The sequence below is a fragment of the Thalassophryne amazonica genome, chromosome 22, assembly GCF_902500255.1.
Source record: "Thalassophryne amazonica chromosome 22, fThaAma1.1, whole genome shotgun sequence".
NCBI classification, from domain to species: Eukaryota; Metazoa; Chordata; class Actinopteri; order Batrachoidiformes; family Batrachoididae; genus Thalassophryne; species Thalassophryne amazonica.
In genome coordinates this window covers 16,698,913-16,722,508 of record NC_047124.1, presented here as the reverse complement: position 1 = coordinate 16,722,508, position 23,596 = coordinate 16,698,913, and the positions used below count along the sequence as shown (strand labels likewise).

The window sequence follows — 23,596 nt, the reverse complement described above, 5'->3', positions numbered from 1 at the left end:
GATGTGTAGAAAAGGCATGCTGGCTCAAAAAAGAGACAAATATCAAAACAAATAACCACACAATTTGAAGGCTCCATTGCAAAAAGCTTTATTTAGATACAGATAGTAGTAGTGACGTTTCTTTTTGCTTTTTGCATGGGAGCCTATAGGTCATGCAGATTTTTTGTTTTGACATTTGCTTCTTTTGGCCATGAGTGACTTGGATTTTCAGTATATTGCCGTGGAAACAGAACAAACCCAGTCCAAGAAATCTGTAAGTAACTTGGACATGATGCAGCGTCTGCAACCTAGCCGGATTTACCGTAATCTAAAGGTCAGGCTTTGAAAGGTTGATGTCCTTTAAACACGTAGTAAAACTGTCGCAGCTGACCTTTATCTTTATCTTGGACTTTCCTCACACACTGGTCTTTACTTTCAGACTCTTTCAGATCTGGATCCGTCGCTCACGTACATCACAGACGTAACAACAAAGGTAAGAGCGTTTCTCCTGCAACACACTTTTTGTTTTTTTTTTAATACCTCGGTAACAGTGTTTCTTTGAGTGAAGACAGTCAGGGCTCCTGCAATCTGACATTTAACCCCAAAGACCTTGACCTTCACCCAAATGGTTGACCTCTGGCTGACTTTGCTAAGTCAGTTCTGGAATCCGCCCAAGTGTGCGCCACGTTTGATTCAGGGTCGGCCTTCACTGATGGAACACATTTGGTAGAAATTGGCAGATGTGACCTTGGCCCCAAAAGAGTGACTTCTGGCAAGTTTGTCCTCACTGAGCAGTTCCAGAACCCACCAACTCATGTTTGCCAACTTTGGACATCAGAGTGGAGGAGAAGGGAAACACAGTTTTGACCTTTGACTCCAATGATTGACTGTTTGATCTCAACCTTTGCCCAACAAACCTTCTAAGAGCATTTCCCGGTTTGACTGTCATCCAAACACTACGATTGGTGGGAATCCACCTCAGAGGAGTAGAGGGACAAACGTATCTTATAGTATGATGATGATGTACAATGTAGGATTTTGTACTGTATAAATATAGTATAAAAAATAAATAAGTTTATGTTTATTTATTATTTTAATAAAAATAAATATAAATAAAGTATTTGAACTCCCGACTTGGTTATGTTCTGCGCACCTTCTCCAGCTTAACGCGTTTGACAGCCGACACTTGTATGAGATTCACTTCGACGTGCGTCTGATGGCCTTCCAAGACGCCACCAAGCGCATCAAAGACATGCAGAGTTTGGACCTGGACTACATCAGCGCCGTCATACACAACTGCTTCTTCACATTTGAGGTGAGCAGACGCACATAAAACAGTACTTTAAAATAAGGCTTTACCAACTCCCATTTTTATGATTCCTATACTCAATGATTCCACGTTTGTAATTTTGTACTTTAAAAAAATATGTCTTTCTTTTTATTTCTTTCTTTTTATTCATTTGTCCATTTCATGCCATTTAGAGAGGTGCGGGGCAACGTTTCAGTTAATTTTATGCCTCCCCCCCCCCCCCCCTTTTATTCAGATTTTTGAGTTATAATATTTTTTGGTCGGGCTGATTTTACAAAAAAGTGAGACTTCTGTAATAAATGCTCCAAGGAGAGGTTGATTGAAATGTTTCATTTTATTTTCTTTATTTTACTTTATTTTTCCCCCTAAAATTTTGAAGTTATCAATTTTTTATTAAATTTGCCTAGCTGATTTTATAAAAACTGTTCAAAATAGGCTTCCATTATCAATGATATCAGGGTTCTGCAGTGCAGTCTCATTTAATTTGATGAATTTTACACATTTTTTAAGCCTGAAATTTTAGACTTTTAAATTATACTTTTTTTTTTGCACTTTAATCTAGGAATTTCTCGAGGTGATGTTACAAAAACGATTTTAAATAATACTTTTCAAACCTTGTATAATTTATTTCAGTTGGTTTGGTGCAGTGCTGCAGATTTTGGTGGGTCAGGAGTTATTGCTTACACTCCTATTCCACAGGACAACATTAAACATTAAGATTAATAATATGATAAATCAAGTACATGAGCCCAATCTGCTGGGTGTAGTGGTAGATTCAAAATTATCTTGGAAAAAACATATAAATAATATTTTTGTAAAAGTGGGCAGTGGTTTATCAATTATGAAAAGACATGCAAGGTTTCTAAGTTGTACTACAAAGAATTATGCTATTAACGCACTACTATTAGTATATCTGGACTATTGCCCAGTAGTTTGGTCAAATTCTACTGGAGAAATGATAAATAAATTACAGATTATTCAAAATAGGACTGTTCATATAGCATGTAAGTGCAGTTATAGGACAGATATCATCACAATGCATAAAAAAAATTAAACTGGCTGTTAGTCAGAGACAGACTTTTATATTCACTGATCATTTTTACGAGAAAGATTGTCACTAATCTACCTTGTATTTTGTTTAGGAATTTTTCTTTTAGTTCAGAAAATCGTACTTACAGAACCAGACATGCTGAGGGGGGGAATTTTACACTGCCTGTAGTTAGAACTAATGCCATCAAGAACACTGTCATATTTAGGGGTATGAATGAATGGAATTTATTACCGGATTACATTAAACTCACTGCAAATGAATGTTTCTTTAAAAAACTTCTGGAACGGCATTTATTGGTATAAGGAGTAACCTGAGTCAAACCTTTAAACATATATAGATGATGATGATGATATATAGATGATTTGATTTGATTTTTATTCTTTTGATTATTTTTTTTTAATTTTTCATATATATACATATATATATATATATATATATATATATATATATATTATGTATTTCTGATTTATTGTGTTTGTAAATTTGTGTGGACCCCAGGAAGAGTAGCTACAGCAAGGCTGCAGCTAATGGGGATCCAAATAAACAATAAACACCGTTCTATTATGACCCCCCCACGATTCAGAAAAAGTGCAAAACAGGATAAAATGGCTCCTATCAGCCTGACTTATAAAGTGCAGACTTGGCAACTGGAAGGCTTATAAAGCACATACCTGGCAACTCACTCAAAATCAAAAGTAAAGTGCACCTGGCTGTGTTTTCAGCCAGAACTGCAACAAACGCTGCTTTTGCTTCAGATTTTTACCCCAACGGGGCACAATCATAGAACTATCAAGTTGTACTCACTAGGACTACCCCGTTTAAAGATGTTTGAACATAATGGAACGCTGTTAAGGGATTACATTTTTTAACAGTTGGAAAATTTCACCCCGATTTCAAAACTGGTGCAGATGATGGCCGTTAACTCAAGTTTTTTCAAGATTGACAAAAGATGGATCAAAGAGTTGCTGTGATGCTTCAAAGTGCAGCCCGATTTGCTATTCGGGATGAAACAGGAAGGAGCGGCGCTCTGTGGAATAGGGGTGTTACTTTTCTGCTTGTTTTAAACATCTCGGTTCAGTGAATGAGCTTTTTGTTTTTTTTTTTTTTTTTTTTTTTACTGTCTAACTCGGCCCCTCCTTTTACCCTCATCCTTCCCTCATTTGTACAGATCGGCGACATGTCGCTGGCCGACAACGCCACCTTGTGTCTGTGCGCGGTGATCACTCAGCTGGCAGCAGCCGGTGCTGGAGATCAGGTCTACAAGGACGTGGTCCAGCACACCATCCTGACTGCTGTGCACAAAGGACTCCACAGCAAGGCTGAGGTGCACGGACCTGTCCACATTGTTCCTTTGAAGCGTTTCTCTTTTTCATGTTGGGTTTAACCTGGCGCTCTCCCCTCAGAGCGTACAGCATGAGTACACCACCGTGCTCGCCTGCCTGGTGAAAACGTTTCCCTGCAAAAAAGAGTTCAGAGACCTGGCGCAGCTCACCAACTACAGTGACCCCGAGTCCGACTTCTTTGAGCACATGAAGCACATCCAGGTCAGTCACTGAAAGCCCGACACAATTCTCGCATTTCCCCGTGCGCATCCCACTGTAAATGACTGTGCACGCAGATCCATCGCCGCGGCCGCGCGCTGAGGAAGCTGGCCAAGCAGCTGACTGAGGCAACTGTGGTGATGACGCCTCGGTCCCTCCACAACTACATCATGCCGTTCGCCATGACGGCTCTGCTCGACGAGAAGATGCTCAAGGTGACGTACACATTCGCCAACACAAACGTGACGATTTTCTGGTGAAAATGCACGCGATACTCACGCAAACGTGTCGTCGTGTGCTGCAGCACGAGAGCATGATCTCGGCGTCAGTGGAGGTGGTGGGCGCAGTTTGTCGCCGGCTCACCTGGTCCAAGTACCTGTACTACCTGCGGCACTTCATCCACATCCTGCAAACCGCCCAGGCGGAACAGAAACTCGCCGTCAGGTCAGCTTCCTGCCCCCGTATATCCCGATAAATCACTTTTTAAAAATGACGCACAGTTTACTGTTACTGTTCTCCTGCTCCTCTCGCTGTCATTCCAGTTTGCTTGTCAGCGTTCTGGAGGCTTTTCATTTTGACCATCAGACCCTCAGCAGAGAAATGGAGGCTGCCAAAGTCAGAGAAGGTGAGATTCATTATTCCTTTTTTAATGTTTACTTTTAGTTATTGTCACAGTTGGACACGTCTTGGCCAAGGTTGGGTAGGATTACTTTGAAAGAATACATGTGGATTACATGTATGTATGTACATACATTTGGATTACTTGTAATCTGATTACTTTTGGATTAAATGGTAAATGGACTGCATTTATATAGCGCTTTTCCATCTGCATCAGACGCTCAAAGCGCTTTACAATTATGCCTAACATTCACCCCGATGTCAGGGTGCTGCCATACAAGGCACACCGGGAGCAATAGGGGATTAAAGGCCTTGCCCAAGGGCCCTTAGTAATTTTCCAGTCAGGCGGGGATTTGAACCCATGATCTTCTGGACTCAAGCCCAACACCTTAACCACTAGACCATCACCTCCCATTTCAAAGTAATCCTACCCAACCTTGGTCTTGGCTTCACGCAAAATCATCTACAGGCCTGATTTATTCAGGAATAACTCACGATGCACCGAAATTTAATTTGTCAAAATATACAAATATTCATATAACATGAAGTTGACACAGAGTGCGAAACGCTGCATGTTGCTGAGATGTATGTAAAGTTAGCGCAACAAGTCCGTGGGTGTTTAAGCGCAACAAGTCCGTGGGTTTTTGAACGCAACAAGTCCGTAGGTTTTTGAACGCAACACATTGGTATGTTTACCACAATAAGTCTATAGGTTCGGTGCCATAAGTTTGTTTTTTCAGCTCAATAAATTTGTGTTTTTTCAGCACATTAAGTTTGTAGGTTTAGTGTGATACGTCTGTGGGTTTTTTAGCACATTAAGTTGATAAGGGGAACAGAATTGCATGTTTCAAATTCATTTTGTTCCCACATATTTATAATTGTTTAAACATCTGGATCCTTTATATAATTGTGCTTTAAAGTAACTCAAACCTGTTGCCATGGGGAAGACAGAATGCTTTGATTTTAATTTTAATATTAATATAATACTGTGACTCTGATTGAATGAAGAATCATAAACGGTATATTTGTGACTAGCGGGGGCCGTGCCAGTCAAAGCTGCTGATGAAGAGGAGAACGGTGGCGCAGAAGGAGAATTACACGCAAGTGATGAGGAGGACGACATGGAGGTCGACAGTAAGGCCACTCCTTCTGATGTTCCCATGGAAACGAACAACGCTTTCAGAGAAAAGGACGACACCTCCAAGGAAGCAGCGGCTGTTAAACATGAGGTTTCCAAATACGTGGCGGGGGCCAGCGGGCTGCCGCAGAGCAAGGAGGAGCTGGAGTGGCTGCTCGCCACCATCCACAAGACCGTACATGACACGGTGTTGCCCCGCCTCCACAAGTGCCTGACTGCAAAGGTACAAACTCACAACCATTATCAGACTTCTGAACCTGTTTTAAAGGATGTTAAAAGTTTTAAGTATTATTTTTTTTTCTAAGTGTTTGAGACATTAAAATGTTAAGAAAACCCAGTTATTTTCTTTAATAAAATGTATTTATCTATTCATAATTCTTTTTTAAAAGACAGAAGTTAAATTTTTTAAATCTTATTTAACCTGACTTCTGATTACTTCATTCAGTTATTTATTACTACTGAAATTTGGAACAAAACTAAAAGTATTTTATTCACTAAAATGTAGGGGACACTTTTGATTTGGGGGAAAAAGTTACATTTTTTAAAATTTATATATTTGTAATCCATACAGCTTTTTAAAAAGAGGAATATTGGTTGATTGATCTGGAAACTTTTTTTTAATTGAGTCTGGTTTATTGTGATTTTTTTTAAATGTCCCTTTACTGTCAAAAGTATTTTTAACAAATAATTTAAGATGTTGGTTAAATTCTTTATAAAATATAATTTTTTTTAGTGAATTCATATTCCATGTTGAAAATTAGATTATTAGTTAATTTATCTTTATTTAATCTGTTTAATGGCTCATTTGTTTTAATAAAGATTTGTTTGCTGCTGTAGTATTTTAAAAAGTAACTGTGTGGTGTTTGGTAAAGACTTTAATTTTGTAGAAAACTTTTATTTTTTTGTCAAAATTTAGACAGTATTTAAACTGTTTTATGTGGGGAGGGGGTAAATTTAAGTTGATTATTTGTAGTTACTTTTTAACTGTTTTTTATGTTAAATACTCTTGTTTAAAGATATGCATATTAAAATGTTGTTTGTAGAAGCTCCTTGGGGCCGTCGTTGCATTCACATGTGTTTCGGTGTCTTTCAGGTAACTCGAGATGACGAGCACAAAGCTGTGAGGTCGAAGGACGTAAAGGACGAGGAGGTGGTGCGGATACCGATTGCCTTCGCCATGGTCAAACTGATGCAGTCTCTGCCTCCGCACATCATGGAGACCAACCTGCCCGGGTACACACGGTTACCGTCAAAACTGTACTTTAACGTCAGATTTATTCAAATAAAATTTGTTACATTTTGGTTGCAGAATCGAAGAATGTAAATTCCTGTTGGATTGCGATGTTTTTTTTTTCCCTCTAGGATCCTGATCAAGGTGTGCGTGCTGCTGAGGAACCGCTTCCAGGAGATCCGCGACGTCGCTCGGGGAACTCTGGTGAAAATCCTGGAGACTCTGGGCTGCAGGTACCTGTTGTACCTCCTCAGGGAGATGCAGGGGGTCCTGGTCAAGGGCTACCAGGTAGGAACACAACTGCAGAGGGAGTCACAGCCGCACCGAGCGGGAAAACAACACGTAAGAGAGAAATCTGTTTGAAATACACGTCTGTCTGTGCCGCTGTCCAGGTCCACGTGCTGACCTTCACAGTGTTCCAGCTGCTGTCCGCTCTGAAGCCGACCCTGAAGAGCGGAAACCTGGACTCCTGCATGAACACGCTCATCGAGGTGAGAACGCGCCCACGTCACACCTGTTCTGGATTTTGGTCAAGTCTCCGCGTTAACGTTTGGTCCTCTTTGCCTTCGCGGCTTCACAGATTTTCAACAAGGAGCTGTTTGGGAACGTGGCTGAGGAGAAGGAAGTGAAGGGAATAGTCTCCAAGGTGATGGAGGCGAGACACAGCAAGAGCCTGGACTCCTACCAGCTGCTGGCGCAGTTCTGCAGCAAGGACAGCGTCACCAAGCTCATCCTGCCCCTGAAGGAGGTGAGCTTCTAAAAAGATTCTCTTACTGAGCTGAACTCTGTGGAAGAGGGCCTGTCCTCAAAATACTGCTTCACGTAGTGTTAATTGTAGCTGAGATGGTCTCTCTGCTTCCTCCTCCCACCAGATCCTGGAGAATTCATCGAGCCTGAAGGTGTGTAACCGTGTGACGGCGGTGCTGCGGAGGCTGATCCTGGGTCTGCTGGAGAACAGCGGCATGACTCCCCAGGACATCCTTCTGCTGAGCCACGGCCTGATCAGCGAGAGCCTGCCGCTGCTCACCAAGAGAGACCGGTACACTGCTCCCCTCACCCAGATGTTTGTTTTCTGTGCTCTCTACGACGCTGACGGTCACGTTTCTGCTTTCCCAGAGAGAAAGTGTCGGCTCCGCCTCCTACGGACCCGCGGCTGCCCCCTCCCAGCTGTCTCCTCCTGCCGCCGTCTCCCAAAAGGGGCGGGAAGAAAGCGCTAGTCAGCAGCCAAACCAACATGCACATCCTCATGGACGCCGGCCTCAAGGTGCACGAACGCTCTTTCCCCAAACCCTGATTTGACAGATTCGGAGGACGTGGAAATGCTGCGTTCAGGGTCTGCTTTTAGTCACACGCGCTCTCGTTTTTCAGCTGCTCCACATGAGTCTGAAGAAAGCCAAAGTGACATCATCTGAGGCTTCAGCTCTGGAGATGTTGGACCCTTTTGTGACACTGCTGCTCAACTGCGTCAACTCCATGCACGTCAAGGTTGAGTAGCGTCTTCCTCAAGGTCCACAATGTTGCTGATTATTACCCACTATACAGCACTTCATACTTACCCCATAGGGTAACCCATGGGTGGTCAAGAAGGTGTTTTTTTTTTTTTTTTTTTGGTGCTCATATTTGAACATTAATAATAATAAAGTGATTGTATTCTGAACAAGTTAACCTTATGCAATACATAGTAGACACTTGATACTTACACCATAGGTGCCTTCAGGGAGGTAGATTAGGTTTTTATTTTTATATTTTGGGGTTGTGTGGTGCATATATTAGCATATTTCTTTTGAATATGATAAGCTCTTTGCAGTGCATAGTAGATACTTGATACTTGTCCTGTAGGTACTCCCTACTTTAATGGATGTTTTATATTCATATTGTGGACATGCTATGAGAATACAAATATGGTGGCATACAACCATGTGAGTTAACGTGCTAATTTGCATAAATTATTCCAACACACACATTTTTATAACATTTTAACCACTTGCATCAGGTTCAGTTGGGAGCTACAGATCTCAGCCTGAACCCCGTTCGTTGTCCTGTGGTCGTGTCATCCTCCAGGTGATAACGGAGGCTCTGGTTGCATTCACTTGGCTGTTGAAGTTCCCTCTACCTGCAGTGGAGCAGAACGTCGGCCAGCTGACTAAGCAGCTCTTCGTCCTACTCAAGGATTTCTCCAAGGCTGGTGCTGCCCGCGGGGAGAACTACCATCTGGTCCAGAACTGCTTTAAGGTACCACACAGGTTCTGGAAGGGTGGAAGTCCTGGAGTGTTGAAACGTGTCCTTCAAACAGGACAGACTGGAACCATCTGTGTGAATTCTATTATGGTTTTTAGGTTATTACCATACTGGTGAAGAACATCAAAAGCAACAAACCCTCTGAGGCACAGCTCCAGGTGCTGCTGGGATACGCCGAGGAGGACATCTACGACCAGTCCCGCCAGGCCACCGCCTTCGGGCTGCTGAAGGTAACGCTGGAGATCTGGTCTCAGTGTGTTGTGTGTGAGCAAAGTCAAATATTGAGATTTAAAAAATGCCACATGTGCCCAAAAGGCCATTCTGTCCAGGAAGCTCATCGTTCCTGAAATGGAGGACGTTATGAAGAAAGTCGCCAAGTTGTCAGTAACGGGCAGCAACGCTATGATCAGGATTCACTGTCGACAGGTGCTGGAGCGCATTAATGGTTGGGGGGGGGGGGGGGGGGGGGCTAGTCACTGAAAATCTGGCGTTGGAACAGTGAAGTGTCTTTGTGTTGAGCAGATCTACCTGAAGTACCTGCTGGACTACCCGCTGGGGAAGAAACTGAGGCCTCACCTGGATTTCGTGGTGGCTCAGCTAAGTTACGAGCACGACACAGGCAGAGAGTCTGTGCTGGAGACGCTGGCCTACATCTTTCAGACGTTCCCTCAGGTTTCTCAATAAAACAAGATCTACTCATTTCCACCAAATACTCAGCTGGAGCTTGGATTTTTATCAGAGTGTTCCTATTATTTTGGCCAGCCTGTGTCCATTTCGTCTCTGTGATAGTTTCTAAACCCAGAAATCTTTTTTTTTTTTTTTTCCCTGCTTAGAAACTGCTGCTGCAGCACAGTGGTTTGTTCTTTGCTCCGCTGACACTGGTTGTTGTCAACGATGACTCTGCGCGCTGTAAGAAAATGGCAGCCATGGCCATCAAGGCCCTGCTATCCCAGCTGGACCTCAACCACCAGGATACCTTGTTCTCCCTTGTGACCACTTGGTTGAATGCAGAAAAAGTACAAACACACATCTTCTACAATAATTCCACCAAAGTATTAAGTCAAAACAGTTTTTAAAAGTATTTATTTATTAAAGTTTTTGAGTCTGTTCCAGACGAACTTGCGGCGTCTCGGGGCTCAGGTCTGCGGTTTGTTCGTGGAGGTGGAGGACGAGGCATTTTCCCGTCGCCTGGACAACCTGCTGCCTCTGCTCGAGAGAGAGATTAACCCAGACAACTACGAAGATGTGAGTGGGTGTAAAAATACTCCATTTTCAAACTTTGAAAGTCTGAGAGGACGAAGACGATGGAAAGTGTTTCTCTGTCAGATCGAGGAGGAGCAGGAGGAGAAAGGAGCAGACCGGCTGCTCTACAGTTACCTGACGCTCATCACCAAACTGAGCCAACACTGCACCCTGCTGGAGCTCGAAAAGCCTCGCGATACGCTTTGTCAGATCTGGGGTAAAACAAACCGCATGCAACATTGACATACGGGTGTCGAACCCTGCATGTGCACACTGACTCGTATCTTCACCTGCAGGTCATGTTGAAGCCCACCTGCGGTACCCTCACTGCTGGGTGTGGCTCACCGCGTCGCAGATCTTCGGCCAGCTCTTCGCTGCCCGGCGTCCGGAGGACCTCCTCGCCATTTGGAGAGGCGAGGGAGACGACTCATCGACTCAGATGGCCGCTACGGCCTTCATCACTAGGAATCTGGACAAGAAGGTGAGGCCCAGGACCGCCGTGTTGTGCGCTGGCACCAGAGATGGTGGGTTCTTATAGGAAACCAGCACACGGCGCATTTCCCCACACTGTGCTCAGCCAGTCACATTGATTTTATGCTTCTTCATCTTGCTGTCACCCTTGTTTTGGCGTCTAGATGAGAGCGTTGGCGTTATCCTTCTGCCATCAGCTGCAGTCCAAGTTTCTGGACACGGCGTCTGGAGAGCAGGTGCACAAACTCTGCAAATGCAGCTGTCCATCAACACATTTTTATCACGTTTTTGTCAGAACTATCCTGAATCCAAAAAACTGAATGCCGTGTTTGACTCCACCCACAGGTGATCAAGAACCTGCTCTTCGTCGCCAAAGTGATCTACCTTATTTCCCCAGAGTCTGACGTGGCACCACCTGAGGGCGCCGTAGAAGATGAGGACAAGCAGAGCGAGAAGGAAGATGAAGACGAAGCAAAGCAGAAAGAAAAGGACGAGGACGAGAAGGACGACCGGCCTCCTTCTCTTCTGTGGCTCATGAAGAAGCTGTCGCTGATGACCAAGAGAGAAGCAGCAAACACTCCCAAAGTTCCCCTGAAGGTCCTTAAATATAACTGTTACATTCCTGCTGCACTACAGATTCAAATACTGAAAACAAGTTCCTCAAATTTGAATGTTGCTGTGGGGAAAACTATTGGACTGTTCAGAGATAAACACTCTATAACTGTATGCGTGTGTTTACAGTGGGACCCATTTTGTGTTTGCTGTAGTTATCTACTAATATAAGCAACAGGTTGGTTGTCCTTGTGTCCCACAGCAACCTATAGTCAGGGTTCTCGAAATTGAGCAATATCCCCACCTGGTGGAGAGTTACCATTAATGCAGGTACAATACAATTACACCAAGTGCTCTAGTTTAAATTATTTTGCAGATGATTTTTTTTTGCAGACTTACAAGTGTATAATAAAAAAAAAGTTTGTTTGAATCATCATGAAAAATGAAACAATTTGTCTAGCGGTGTCTAAACTTGCTTGACAGCACTTCATACAAGGGTGTTTTGGTTTTTTTACCCCCTTTATCTTGACACACCTGACGGTTGATTATTTGTCTTAACTCCAGTCAAAATGTGAAGCTTTTTGTTGTATAGCATTAAAATCCCGGTCGAAAGCTCAACAAATTTGTATTGGACATGTAAAAAATTGTCTTGACGCAAAAATCAATCAATCAATCAACTTTTTTTTATATAGCGCCAAATCACAACAAACAGTTGCCCCAAGGCGCTTTATATTGTAAGGCAAGGCCATACAATAATTATGAAAAACCCCAACGGTCAAAACGACCCCCTGTGAGCAAGCACTTGGCTACAGTGGGAAGGAAAAACTCCCTTTTAACAGGAAGAAACCTCCAGCAGAACCAGGCTCAGGGAGGGGCAGTCTTCTGCTGAGACTGGTTGGGGCTGAGGGAAAGAACCAGGAAAAAGACATGCTGTGGAAGGGGGCAGAGATCGATCACTAATGATTAAATGCGGAGTGATGCATACAGAGCAAAAAGAGAAAGAAACAGTGCATCATGGGAACCCCCCCACAGTCTACGTCTAAAGCAGCATAACCAAGGGATAGTCCAGGGTCACCTGATCCAGCCCTAACTATAAGCCTTAGCGAAAAGGAAAGTTTTAAGCCTAATCTTAAAAGTAGAGAGGGTATCTGTCTCCCTGATCTGAATTGGGAGCTGGTTCCACAGGAGAGGAGCCTGAAAGCTGAAGGCTCTGCCTCCCATTCTACTCTTACAAACCCTAGGAACTACAAGTAAGCCTGCAGTCTGAGAGCGAAGCGCTCTAATGGGGTAATATGGTACTACGAGGTCCCTAAGATAAGATGGGACCTGATTATTCAAAACCTTATAAGTAAGAAGAAGAATTTTAAATTCTATTCTAGAATTAACAGGAAGCCAATGAAGAGAGGCCAACACGGGTGAGATATGCTCTCTCCTGCTAGTCCCTGTCAGTACTCTAGCTGCAGCATTTTGAATTAACTGAAGGCTTTTTAGGGAACTTTTAGGACAACCTGATAATAATGAATTACAATAGTCCAGCCTAGAGGAAATAAATGCATGAATTAGTTTTTCAGCATCACTCTGAGACAAGACCTTTCTGATTTTAGAGATATTGCGTAAATGCAAAAAGGCAGTCCTACATATTTGTTTAATATGCGCTTTGAATGACATATCCTGATCAAAAATGACTCCAAGATTTCTCACAGTATTACTAGAGGTCAGGGAAATGCCATCCAGAGTAAAGATCTGGTTAGAGACCATGCTTCTAAGATTTGTGGGGCCAAGTACAATAACTTCAGTTTTATCTGAGTTTAAAAGCAGGAAATTAGAGGTCATCCATGTCTTTATGTCTGTAAGACAATCCTGCAGTTTAGCTAATTGGTGTGTGTCCTCTGGTTTCATGGATAGATAAAGCTGGGTATCATCTGCGTAACAATGAAAATTTAAGCAATACCGTCTAATAATACTGCCTAAGGGAAGCATGTATAAAGTGAATAAAATTGGTCCTAGCACAGAACCTTGTGGAACTCCATAATTAACTTTAGTCTGTGAAGAAGATTCCCCATTTACATGAACAAACTGTAATCTATTAGACAAATATGATTCAAACCACCGCAGCGCAGTGCCCTTAATACCTATGACATGCTCTAATCTCTGTAATAAAATTTTATGGTCAACAGTATCAAAAGCAGCACTGAGGTCCAACAGAACAAGCACAGAGATGAGTCCACTGTCCGAAGCCATAAGAAGATCATTTGTAACCTTCACTAATGCTGTTTCTGTACTATGATGAATAATAAAACCTGACTGAACCTCTTCAAATAGACCATTCCTCTGCAGGTGATCAGTTAGCTGTTTTACAACTACCCTCTCAAGAATCTTTGAGAGAAAAGGAAGGTTGGAGATTGGCCTATAATTAGCTAAGATAGCTGGGTCAAGTGATGGCTTTTTAAGTAATGGTTTAATTACTGCCACCTTAAAAGCCTGTGGTACATAGCCAACTAACAAAGATAAGTTGATCATATTTAAGATTGAAGCATTAAATAATGGTAGGACTTCCTTGAGCAGCCTGGCAGGAATGGGGTCTAATAAACATGTTGATGGTTTGGATGAAGTAACTAATGAAAATAACTCAGACAGAACAATCGGAGAGAAAGAGTCTAACCAAATACCAGCATCACTGAAAGCAGCCAAAGATAACGATACATCTACAAAAAATGAGCTATACTTTTGTGGCGTCTGCAAGCTAAGGAATTTACGTCATCTTACAGACTTGTGTTTTCTGCCTCGTAGAGAACTTGTGTTTTTAAGTTCCTGGGGGCGATGGCTTTGGACCTGGGGAAGGAACGACTCGGCCCTTACCTGACCACAATCATCACACCGCTGTACCGCGAGTTGGACAGCACTTATGCAGACCAAGGTAGGTTACGTTTTTGAGTCACACTACAACAGTACGCAGGATACTATGTATTTAACACAGCAACTCAGAATACATGGCAATACATTACACCATAGTTAGACCTGGCGGAGTAAATACGCACTTTTCTTTTGTATGATGTACTAATGTGAACTCACTTATGAGAAGTGTCTGAATGCTGCGCCTAGTAAATAGCAAGAACGCTGCGCTCGACTTTCGACCGGGTTTTCCGATTACGAAGTGGGCTATTAGCATTTTTGTTGTTGCTATTTGTCATGTATGGTGGATTTTTTTTTTTTTTTTTTTTTTTTTTTGGGAGGAACAGCTGCCCTGATCAACCATACCTGCATATAAATAGTGTGTCAGTGGTGACTAGTTCAAGACCCCTTTTAAAATAAGCTGCAAGTGAGAAAAACATGTTTGTGGTAATGGAGCCACAGAGGTGCTAATGTTATCCACAGGCAGACCAAACAAACGGAGATATGGTCTTAAAATTGTCCGGGGTTGACCCTGTGTGCTTTTGAGTCCAGATCCTACGTTAAAGAATCTGGCACAAGAGCTGATCGAGCTGCTGAAGAAACAAGTGGGCCTGGAGACGTTCTCGCTGGCGTTTTCCGCGGTGCAGAAGGAGTTTTTGCACCGACGAGTGGCACGCAAGCGACACAGAGCCATGCAGGTACGGACTGCCATCAAACACACCGCGGTCGACTATGATATCCTCACAGTCACCTTACGTTTTGTCCCTCCCCCCATCCTCTGTTTTAGGCGGTGGCAAACCCAGATATCGCCGCCAAGAAGAAGCTCAAAAAGCACAAGAACAAAATCGAAGCCAAGAAGAGGAAGATCGAGTTCCTCCGGCCAGGATACAAAGCCAAGAAGCACCGGAGCCACGCCCTCAAAGACCTGGCCATGGTGCAGTGACGACAGCATAGTCGTGTTTCGAACTGATCTACAAGGTATCAGCAGGACAGTCGAGTTTGGACTCAAAGACGTTATGAAACTCAGTCCGTGTGAACATTGTCCTGCATTTGCAGGACACTAATCTCATGGCGTTAAAATCCTGAGGGAACTGAAGTCAAAGTAGCGGATTTAAAAAAAAATCAAGTTATTTAAATACGTTTGACATGATTAACTGCATAGTGAAAACAGAAAACTAATTTCTAGACAAAATACCTAATCTACACTCAGCGTAAGAAAACCAAGTAAAATTTCAGTAAGATATAATGACTTTATTTTCACTAATACATCTCAGAAAGCTTAATCTTGCTTTTGAGTCCAAGATGAAACAGTTTTTTTTTAACTAAGATTTTTAAGTTGCTGTTTGGAAAAAAAGCTAACACTTGTTACTAATCTTAAAATAAAGCTCAGTGAGTTTTATCAGCAAATTTCAACATTTAAACATGTAAATTTTCACTTCTTCTGTGGCAGATCCCCCCCCCCCCCCAAATTGTAAAAAAAATCTGCCAATGAAAATTCAGTTTCTTAAAATTAGCTGAGAAAGCTCACTGAGCTTTGAGTATTATGAATTGTTACAGCTTTTGCCAGTGTCTTAAAAATCTTGTGAATTAAGATCAAAAAAGCTCATTCTGTCTCAAGTGACTTAAGATGTATTATTGAAAAACAAGTCCTTATATTTTACTGAGGTTTTGAGTTTGTCTTATGAGGTGTAATTAGATATTTTGACTAAAAATTAAACATGTACGATTCTGCGTTTTTTGCAGTGTGGTAGTTTCTGTGGGTGGTGTTGAGACACGATGGACTTGAGTTTTGTAAAATATATTTTTGATGCTCTGCGTCCTGAATTCTTTTATAGACTTTGTTCCAGTCAGAGTCCAAACCTGATCGGCGCCGCTCGAGTGACGTGAGGTCAGAGTTACTTTGGCTTGCTGAGTCTTACTCCGTGTTGTCACGGTTTAAAAGCAAAATATTATGCAGCAGGTTTTCTTTAGCTGATATCATGAACTGCATATTGTAATTCAACTGTAAAATTCATTTTTATCCTGTGATGACATGAACATTTTTTGTAATTAAAATGTTTCTCTCGTCACTTTGACACAACACAAACACAAAAGTGGTACAATCACTGATGTTTACTGAATCATTTCCACTGTACAGGCAGATAAATATGAAACCATAAAACGTTTGAGCACACTTAGTGTTCAGTATTTATGTCAAAGCTGCATCAATGGACTCTCATTGGAAAAGGACCTGAACTACCAAATCAGATAAAAAAAAAAATGAATAAGAAAAAAAAGGAAAAAAAAAAACTTCATCTACCCTGACAATAGTACACACAAACCACACATGCTGCAGTAACACTTGTTGGCCAGAGGGGGAAGTATTTTCGGTATTTTACCCATTGTTTGCTCTATTGTTGTTGGCGGGACCAAAGTGGTTATCAGGTGTTAGAAACCGTGAAAACAAAAACCTCTCAGTGGATTTTTGTTCCAGCATTCGCACCGAGCGTCTCACTGCCAGGAGGAGTCGAATTAAAGGGATGTCGTTTGACAAAAGCTCATTAACAACAGGTGTTCAGTCTTTCCCTCCATCAGACGTTGATGCCTTATAATCTAACATGAAAAGGTTTCTACGCTGCAGTCCATTTGCCAGCCATCAGTGCAGGCAGCCACCCGACCGCAGTATACGCGGGGAGGGGGCGGAGCTCTGCGAGTGTGTTGGGGTCCAGTTGTTACTGCAGCCTTTAATTTTTAGTCCCAGGCTTCGAAGGCGTTGAGTGATTGAGAACTCAGCTGAGACTTCAGGTGGGCTGAAGACGAGGGGGACAGAAGGGGGCATTAGGAGTGCAACCAAAGGTCCCGGGGGTGGGGGTTGGAGTCAGTCACAAGGCTTCATACGAGAGGGGGCGGCCTTCACTGCCGCGTCTTCAGGGCGTCCACCAACCTGTGAGGAGAGTAACAGGTCACAAAGTGAGTTTTTGTTTCTTGCACTTCCTTAAAACTCATCCTGTCTGTATAAAAAAATCGAACACGGTACCATTCCATGCCCTCATCCAGGCCGGAGCCTTTGAGGGCCGACGTTTTGAAAATCTGCCACGTCCTCTCTTTGAGCGCGGGAAGGCCGAGCGCGTGGGCCACCTCAGAGGGCGTCATGGCCTGGTCCAGGTCCTGTTTGTTTGCAAACACCAGAAGGATTGCCTTCTTCAGCTCCTCCTCCTGGTTAAGACAAATCATTGAAAATTAAAATAATAATAATAATAATTCATAGGAACAACTTGAAATAGAAAGTGTTCCAAGAACAGACATCCTGATCATGTTTTATTTCAATCCATCAGAGTCCTTTAACCCTCTGAACCCCACAACCTGCTAGCGGGTTTGAAATGGGTGTATTAAAAAAATAAACAAACCTAATTTAGACTATTTAGCAGCAGAAACTAAAAACTATTTTACTAATTAATCTTGAGTCTAAAAAAATTAAAATTCTGGTTTCAGCTTCCTAAATGTGAATATTTTCTGGTTTATTTTCTTAATTTCTTTGCTCTTCTCTGACAGTAAACTAAACATCTTCAACCTATGGCCAAAACCTCTACATTGAAGCATCATCTCAGGATTTAATAAACAATGATAAACATTTTCTGGACTCAACTAATTGATTGAGAAAATAAAATTAATCAGTTAATCAATGATTAAATTGTTAATTTCAGCCCTGATGTGTACTGAACACTTCAAAGTATTTTCCAGTCTGTCAGTGTTTCACAAGAAGTGTAACATATGAAGGTGTAAATGAATGAAGATAACTGGATTTGTCAGTCACATGCGTAAACGGATGCATTTCATCACAAAAGACTTTCTACCACCAATTATAAAATACATGCACACAACTAGACTGCTCGATCCGGGGGTGGGGGGCAGTGGTATTATTGTTTCATCTTCCTTACAGACCAGTTATTTATTTCAATCTGGCTTCCAAGTTACCAGAACTCGCCCACCCACCTCCAGCATCGCCACCAGCTCAGACTTGGAGATGCCCATCCTGTCGCGGTCACAGCTGTCAACGACGTAGATGATCGCGTCTGTATTCGAGTAATAACACCGCCAGTAGGGCCTGTCGACAACACAACATGTAAACCTCAGGCACAGAATTAATTTGTTGAGCCGCCTGCTGCTTCCACTTACCTGATACTCGTCTGTCCCCCCAAATCCCACACCTGGAACTTCAGATTCTTGAATGTCACCGTCTCCACATTGAAACCGATCGCTGCAGAGACAAACAGTTTGGTGTCCAGTTATTGCAACTGATGCACCAAATGTTTCTGTACAGACATGCAGCACCTTTTCATTTATTAGAACTATGTGTTTTTTTTTTTGTTTTTTTTATCTCTTAAACACCCACATGGATGTTACTGGAAGTTTTGATATGATTTGGGCCAAACTTGGAACAACTGAGGGTCAGACAAGGTCTACAAGATTTGATTTTAAGAGAAACCATTTAAAAGCAAAGGTCACAGGTTAAGGTCAAAATCTGAGCCCAATGTTTATGTGCAGGGAAAACTGAGAATGGCTATCCTGGGGAATCAGACACCTGTGATAGCAGATAAAACATGAATATGATGCCATACATCAACGTTCTATTGATCACATGAGAGGTCAGACAGTTTAGCTGCTTAACTCAAACAGTTTGGAGTCAATCTCGATTAAACATGTTCCATTACCCCTCAGTTGTTTTCTCTCTCTTATTCAGGCCATTTAATGTTTGTCAACTTTCTGATGGATTTTCACAATCTGATGAATTTTTTGAGACTTTTCAACTGAGTGATTTCTTGGTTTAATGCCGTGACACATCTTGGGATTTCATAGCGAGAAGAACTGAAAACTGCATCCAAATACAACTGTCACTTGAGATGAAACACAGACCCCTTCACTTCACTTAATTTAAAATTAAATTATGACATAACACACTCAACTGTCTGAAATTTAGGATTTATGTATAAAAACTATTTGAAATTCCTCCACCTTTTGCACATTTTGGATATACATCCTGACCAATTAAATAAAGCTGACACTCTCCACTAAAACCACATCTTGATTGTTTTATTCAAGCCCACTGTGGCAGTACTGAGCCAGTAATTTGGGGAAAATTTTTGTGGATGTATTAATCAGCTATCCTTAACAACAAAGCCCAAACAGCAAGCTAGCCGTGTGGTACATACTGGGGATTGTGGTGACCACCTCTCCGACCTGCAATCGGTACAAAATGGTGGTTTTTCCCGCGCCGTCCAAACCCAGGATCAAAATCCTCATCTCTCTGACCCCAAACAACCTTCCAAAGAGATCACTGAAGAAGTTACCTACGGATATAAACAGAGAGGGGGTGAACTGAAGATCTAAGAGGAGCTGAGGTTAATGCAGGCTGCAAATGACACATAGAAAAACTCATCTGACAGCATTACACTGGAAGAGGACGGATCAAGATATTTGTCAGCCACATGAACTGTAATGTTGAACCTGGAGTCCAACCATATAACTAGTTAAAAGATGTGGAAGATGTGTGGGGAGAATGTGAAGACAAGCTGAGACTAAAGTACTGCAACTGGGTGATTCTTTAACTACAGGCACTATTGGCCTTGTAAATGTAATTTCTACCACACCATTGCCTTACAATATAAAGTGCCTTGGGGCAACTGTTTGTTGTGATTTGGCACTATATACATGTGCTCTGATGTTACTGTTTATCTCCATAGAAACTACCCACACAATCTTTCATACAAACTTTTTAAAGGGACATTATTGTTGTGGTGGAAATTACAGCAGTAGTGTGGGACAACTACATTTTGTTTAAAAAAAAATCACAACAGTTGTATGACATTGAATACCCCAATTATGTTTTGATTATTTTACTGATATTTTATTTGGAGATATTTTAAAACATTAGAAAAAACGTTTGTTTACTATTCATTTTTATCATTGAAGATCATAAGTCTGGGTGTGGGACAAGCACAAAACGGCAATATTTGCATATAATGATGCTGAAAAAAGGTGAAAAAGTCATCATAGACTACTAGGACAAATTTCTTCAAACACTTTCATTGTAAAGATAACTATAAAAGTGTGAAATTTCCCCTTTTTTCTTTTTTTCATAAAATATGATCAAGGGACATAAAAGTGCCCGTAGTCTAAGAATCACCCAACTATGGACATGTCGGTACAGGATGTGAGGTGAACACAAGACGATGTGCTGCGTAACAGTCATGTCAGTATCATGATTATTTCAAACTTGTACCTCAGTTTCATTTAACGAATGACTATTTGTAGGCTGTTGCTAATAAGGTATCACGCAAACTACCGACTGCTATTCATTTTCTATACCCACTTACTCCAATTAAGGGTCACAGGGGGAATAATGTGGGAAATAATGCGGAAAAATACTTTGGCTGTTTGAAATGGTGCCATTAACTAATTTGACCAGCAGAGGGCACTTCAATGATATTGTTTCCAAAGCTGTGAAGCATAGCTGTGGACCCCCATCATCCCTTGGTCACAGCAGCTACAAGAGGAAGAGGCAAAGCGATCAGCTGCCATTTGTTTTCACATTAAATTCACACTTTTATACTTTTTCCCCCCTGCATAACACAACTACCTTCACGTGAAAAATGACTTCAGCAAAGCAGCCATCAGGAAGGACACTCCTGTGGCACTTCAGTGGCAGCAGAATGACAACTGTGGCATCTATCGAAAACACCATGCAGCTGACTTTTTAAACTCCATCTTTTTTAATGATCAAAAAAATAAATAAAAATCACAGTGACAAAGCTCAGCGTGCTACAGGAAGAAGTTGAACGACTTGGTCTGATTTTCCTTCTACACTTGATTTTGGGTCTGAGGTAACACGTGACTGCCATCATTTGGCACTCTAAATCAAATGGTAACTACTGATCAAAGATCACTGGTTAATCAAACAACTGGGTGATGACGTTTTAAAAGGCAATACAGCGAGTTTCTGGTCGAAACTTTTCTCCAAATGCTCCAAAAATTATGAAAGCGACTGTTGGCGAAACTAACAATTGCGGTATTGTATCACCAGACATCTGACACAACATACAGTGAAGATTATTTATGTAAAACTGCTCAGAAGAACACGTTTTGAGTAACGATCTCGCCAATCGCTGTCGCTAACTTTAGCTAAGCTAACTTTGGAGAAACCACCAAACACACGTTTTAATATCTAAGAATACACATACAAGTTGGACGTTTACACTTATTAAACATTTTTGTGACACCAAAATAATTAAACTGACCCATTTCGTCAAGATTTCAGTCCTCCTCGCGACAGCAAAATAACAGGTTGGACAGAAATCCTCTTCCGGGTGGTTGACGTGTCACCTGAACACGTCACACTATGTTGCCAGATTTGATTTACAATGTTCACCCACATAGGTCCTAAATCTGATTCAATAAATAAGAAGGAAGGAAGGAAAGACGAAGGCCTTCATTGTCATTGTACACACATTGATACAGCGAAATTTGTCATCTGCATTTAACCCATCCGATCTGTGATGTACAGTTTGACACAATAATAATAATGATAATATGGGGACATAATTGAATTAACCAACCTTTTTTAGAAGCTTTATTGTGTTTATCATTGGTAACAGATTTTATTTATATTTTCTATGTAATTTTGTTGTCAAAGTAAAAATCAATAATGATAATAATAATGTTACAGTGGATATGCTTTTTTTTTCCATTTGGCAAATATGTTATGGCAACAGTTTAGGTAAACCAAAAAGCAAATATGACACCCACAAACAGTGCAGTAAAAAAAAAAAAAAAAGTGGAAATTTTATCTTCACACCCTTAGTTCTAATTTTCCACACTCCCATCCATCTCTATCTAACCCTGTACTCTGCATCTTCCTTAATCACCATTTCCACAAATCTCCTTTATATCCCACCTTCAAGTTCACTGTCTCCATTTTCTTCATTCACCAGCCCCTCAAAGTACAACCTCCACCTTCAACACCCACTCCTCATCATGCTGTCAGCCTTCATTTGAAATTCAATATACTCTTCAGATCATCATAGGAACCCAGCCAACCTGGCAACAATGTCACCAACTCAACTTATGTGTCGGGAAAGTGTAGTGACACGGACCCACAACAGGGGGCGTAAATGAACGGACAATGGAAGGAGTCAAATTATAACACTTTACTGGTGTGAATGTCACAACCAAACACAGCAGAATCAGAATGTGCAACAGTCAATTAATAAAAGGTGGTCGTGTGGGCAGGCTCGACGATAGGAGACGCCCGTCTGGAAACGAACCGGAACCACACGATTTCCACCGCCACCTGAACCCGAGGAATACTGGAGCCGCCAAGTCCCGGAGTCCCCAGGTGGCCACCTTCCCGGCGTGTCGGATCTGGTACTGCTGGCAGAAAGCAAAAGACAGTCAAAGGGTGGGTGTGTGAACACCCAGTAACACTGGTGGGAATTCCACCTCCACCTCCACCTCTCACTCAACACGTTGCAGCGGTCTCAGCTGAAAAGGAGCGCCGTCTTGCACAGCCTCCTCAAAAACGACCGGTTCTCCTGCAAACACTCACAATAAACAGATTTACAAAAGGCTGAGGATATTACCTCCAGATGAAGATGATATCTCGGCAGTTTGGTGGAGGTGTCTTCCTGCTTTTATACCAGATGTGTTGATTAGTGACAGCTGTCACCACGGCTTGTTCCTGAGGCGGCAGCGCCCTCTCGTGCCAGAAGCCCGCACTTCAGGCAGGGCGCCTTCTGGTGGTGGGCCAGCAGTACCTCCTCTTCTGGCAGCCCACACAACATTATGATTTTATTACTTAATATAAGAGATCATTTAATAGTCCCACAATGGGGAAATGTGCAAATATGCAAAAAATAAGGTAAAAAAAAAATTACCACAAAACTGAAGTCACGTTCTGTGCTGAATAACAATATATACAGTAGAATATATTACACTACAGTATATACAAGCAGAAATAATGTTTTGTATTATTGCATGAGTGTTCAAGTGATGTTGTACACGAGTGTACAAACATTTTTGCACAGAATGGCTGAAAAATTGCTACTATAAAGATATTAATCATTTGAGTGATCTGAGTGGTCTACTGGGAACAGTACTTGACAAACTTTGCTGGAAAGTGAATACTTATTTTTTAAATAGTTATTATTATTATTATTGTTATTATTATCATTATTATTGTTGGTGTTTTTATTATTACACTGGAAAGTGTGAGCGAGGAAAGCAAATTCATTTTGACAGCACCGTCCGAGTTACATTCAAGAATGAAAAACAGAGGAGTGTTCTGAGGCGTTCACGGCCA

At 41.8% G+C, this 23,596-nt stretch overlaps 2 protein-coding genes and 1 long non-coding RNA gene across 5 annotated transcripts in view; 1 reads left to right on the top strand and 2 right to left on the bottom strand.

The window, feature by feature from the left end:
* The window catches only part of utp20 (UTP20 small subunit processome component), a 37,783-nt gene extending 22,248 nt beyond the window's left edge, over positions 1-15,535 (top strand). Inside the window, exons 34-61 of one of the 3 annotated variants that reach the window (XM_034162950.1) lie at positions 419-472; positions 1,142-1,294; positions 3,508-3,663; positions 3,743-3,883; positions 3,958-4,095; positions 4,185-4,324; positions 4,423-4,505; positions 5,534-5,859; positions 6,730-6,869; positions 6,999-7,155; positions 7,260-7,358; positions 7,448-7,615; positions 7,740-7,906; positions 7,984-8,131; positions 8,236-8,352; positions 8,929-9,099; positions 9,204-9,335; positions 9,421-9,531; positions 9,628-9,777; positions 9,939-10,121; positions 10,219-10,350; positions 10,432-10,564; positions 10,644-10,828; positions 10,983-11,054; positions 11,164-11,307; positions 14,161-14,287; positions 14,815-14,960; positions 15,050-15,535. In XM_034162950.1, coding sequence (XP_034018841.1) covers positions 419-472; positions 1,142-1,294; positions 3,508-3,663; positions 3,743-3,883; positions 3,958-4,095; positions 4,185-4,324; positions 4,423-4,505; positions 5,534-5,859; positions 6,730-6,869; positions 6,999-7,155; positions 7,260-7,358; positions 7,448-7,615; positions 7,740-7,906; positions 7,984-8,131; positions 8,236-8,352; positions 8,929-9,099; positions 9,204-9,335; positions 9,421-9,531; positions 9,628-9,777; positions 9,939-10,121; positions 10,219-10,350; positions 10,432-10,564; positions 10,644-10,828; positions 10,983-11,054; positions 11,164-11,307; positions 14,161-14,287; positions 14,815-14,960; positions 15,050-15,205 — 4,029 coding nt within the window. In that variant the 3' untranslated portion in view covers positions 15,206-15,535. Of the gene's footprint in view, positions 1-418; positions 473-1,141; positions 1,295-3,507; positions 3,664-3,742; positions 3,884-3,957; positions 4,096-4,184; positions 4,325-4,422; positions 4,506-5,533; positions 5,860-6,729; positions 6,870-6,998; positions 7,156-7,259; positions 7,359-7,447; positions 7,616-7,739; positions 7,907-7,983; positions 8,132-8,235; positions 8,353-8,928; positions 9,100-9,203; positions 9,336-9,420; positions 9,532-9,627; positions 9,778-9,938; positions 10,122-10,218; positions 10,351-10,431; positions 10,565-10,643; positions 10,829-10,982; positions 11,055-11,163; positions 11,416-14,160; positions 14,288-14,814; positions 14,961-15,049 lie in introns of all 3 variants that reach the window. The other 2 variants (XM_034162949.1, XM_034162948.1) reach the window with 2 other exon arrangements.
* LOC117503734 lies at positions 10,997-23,182 on the bottom strand. The gene is made up of 3 exons (XR_004558650.1): positions 23,172-23,182; positions 21,781-21,789; positions 10,997-11,077 (listed from the first exon to the last, which is right to left on the bottom strand). It is a non-coding gene; the product is annotated as an uncharacterized LOC117503734 (long non-coding RNA).
* On the bottom strand, positions 16,360-21,651 carry arl1 (ADP-ribosylation factor-like 1). The gene is made up of 6 exons (XM_034162951.1): positions 21,537-21,651; positions 19,452-19,589; positions 18,418-18,499; positions 18,235-18,346; positions 17,279-17,457; positions 16,360-17,185 (listed from the first exon to the last, which is right to left on the bottom strand). Exons 1-6 carry the CDS (start codon positions 21,538-21,540, stop codon positions 17,155-17,157), a joined length of 546 nt encoding a protein of 181 aa, XP_034018842.1. The 5' UTR covers positions 21,541-21,651; the 3' UTR covers positions 16,360-17,154.
* Positions 23,183-23,596: the final 414 nt, after the last annotated feature.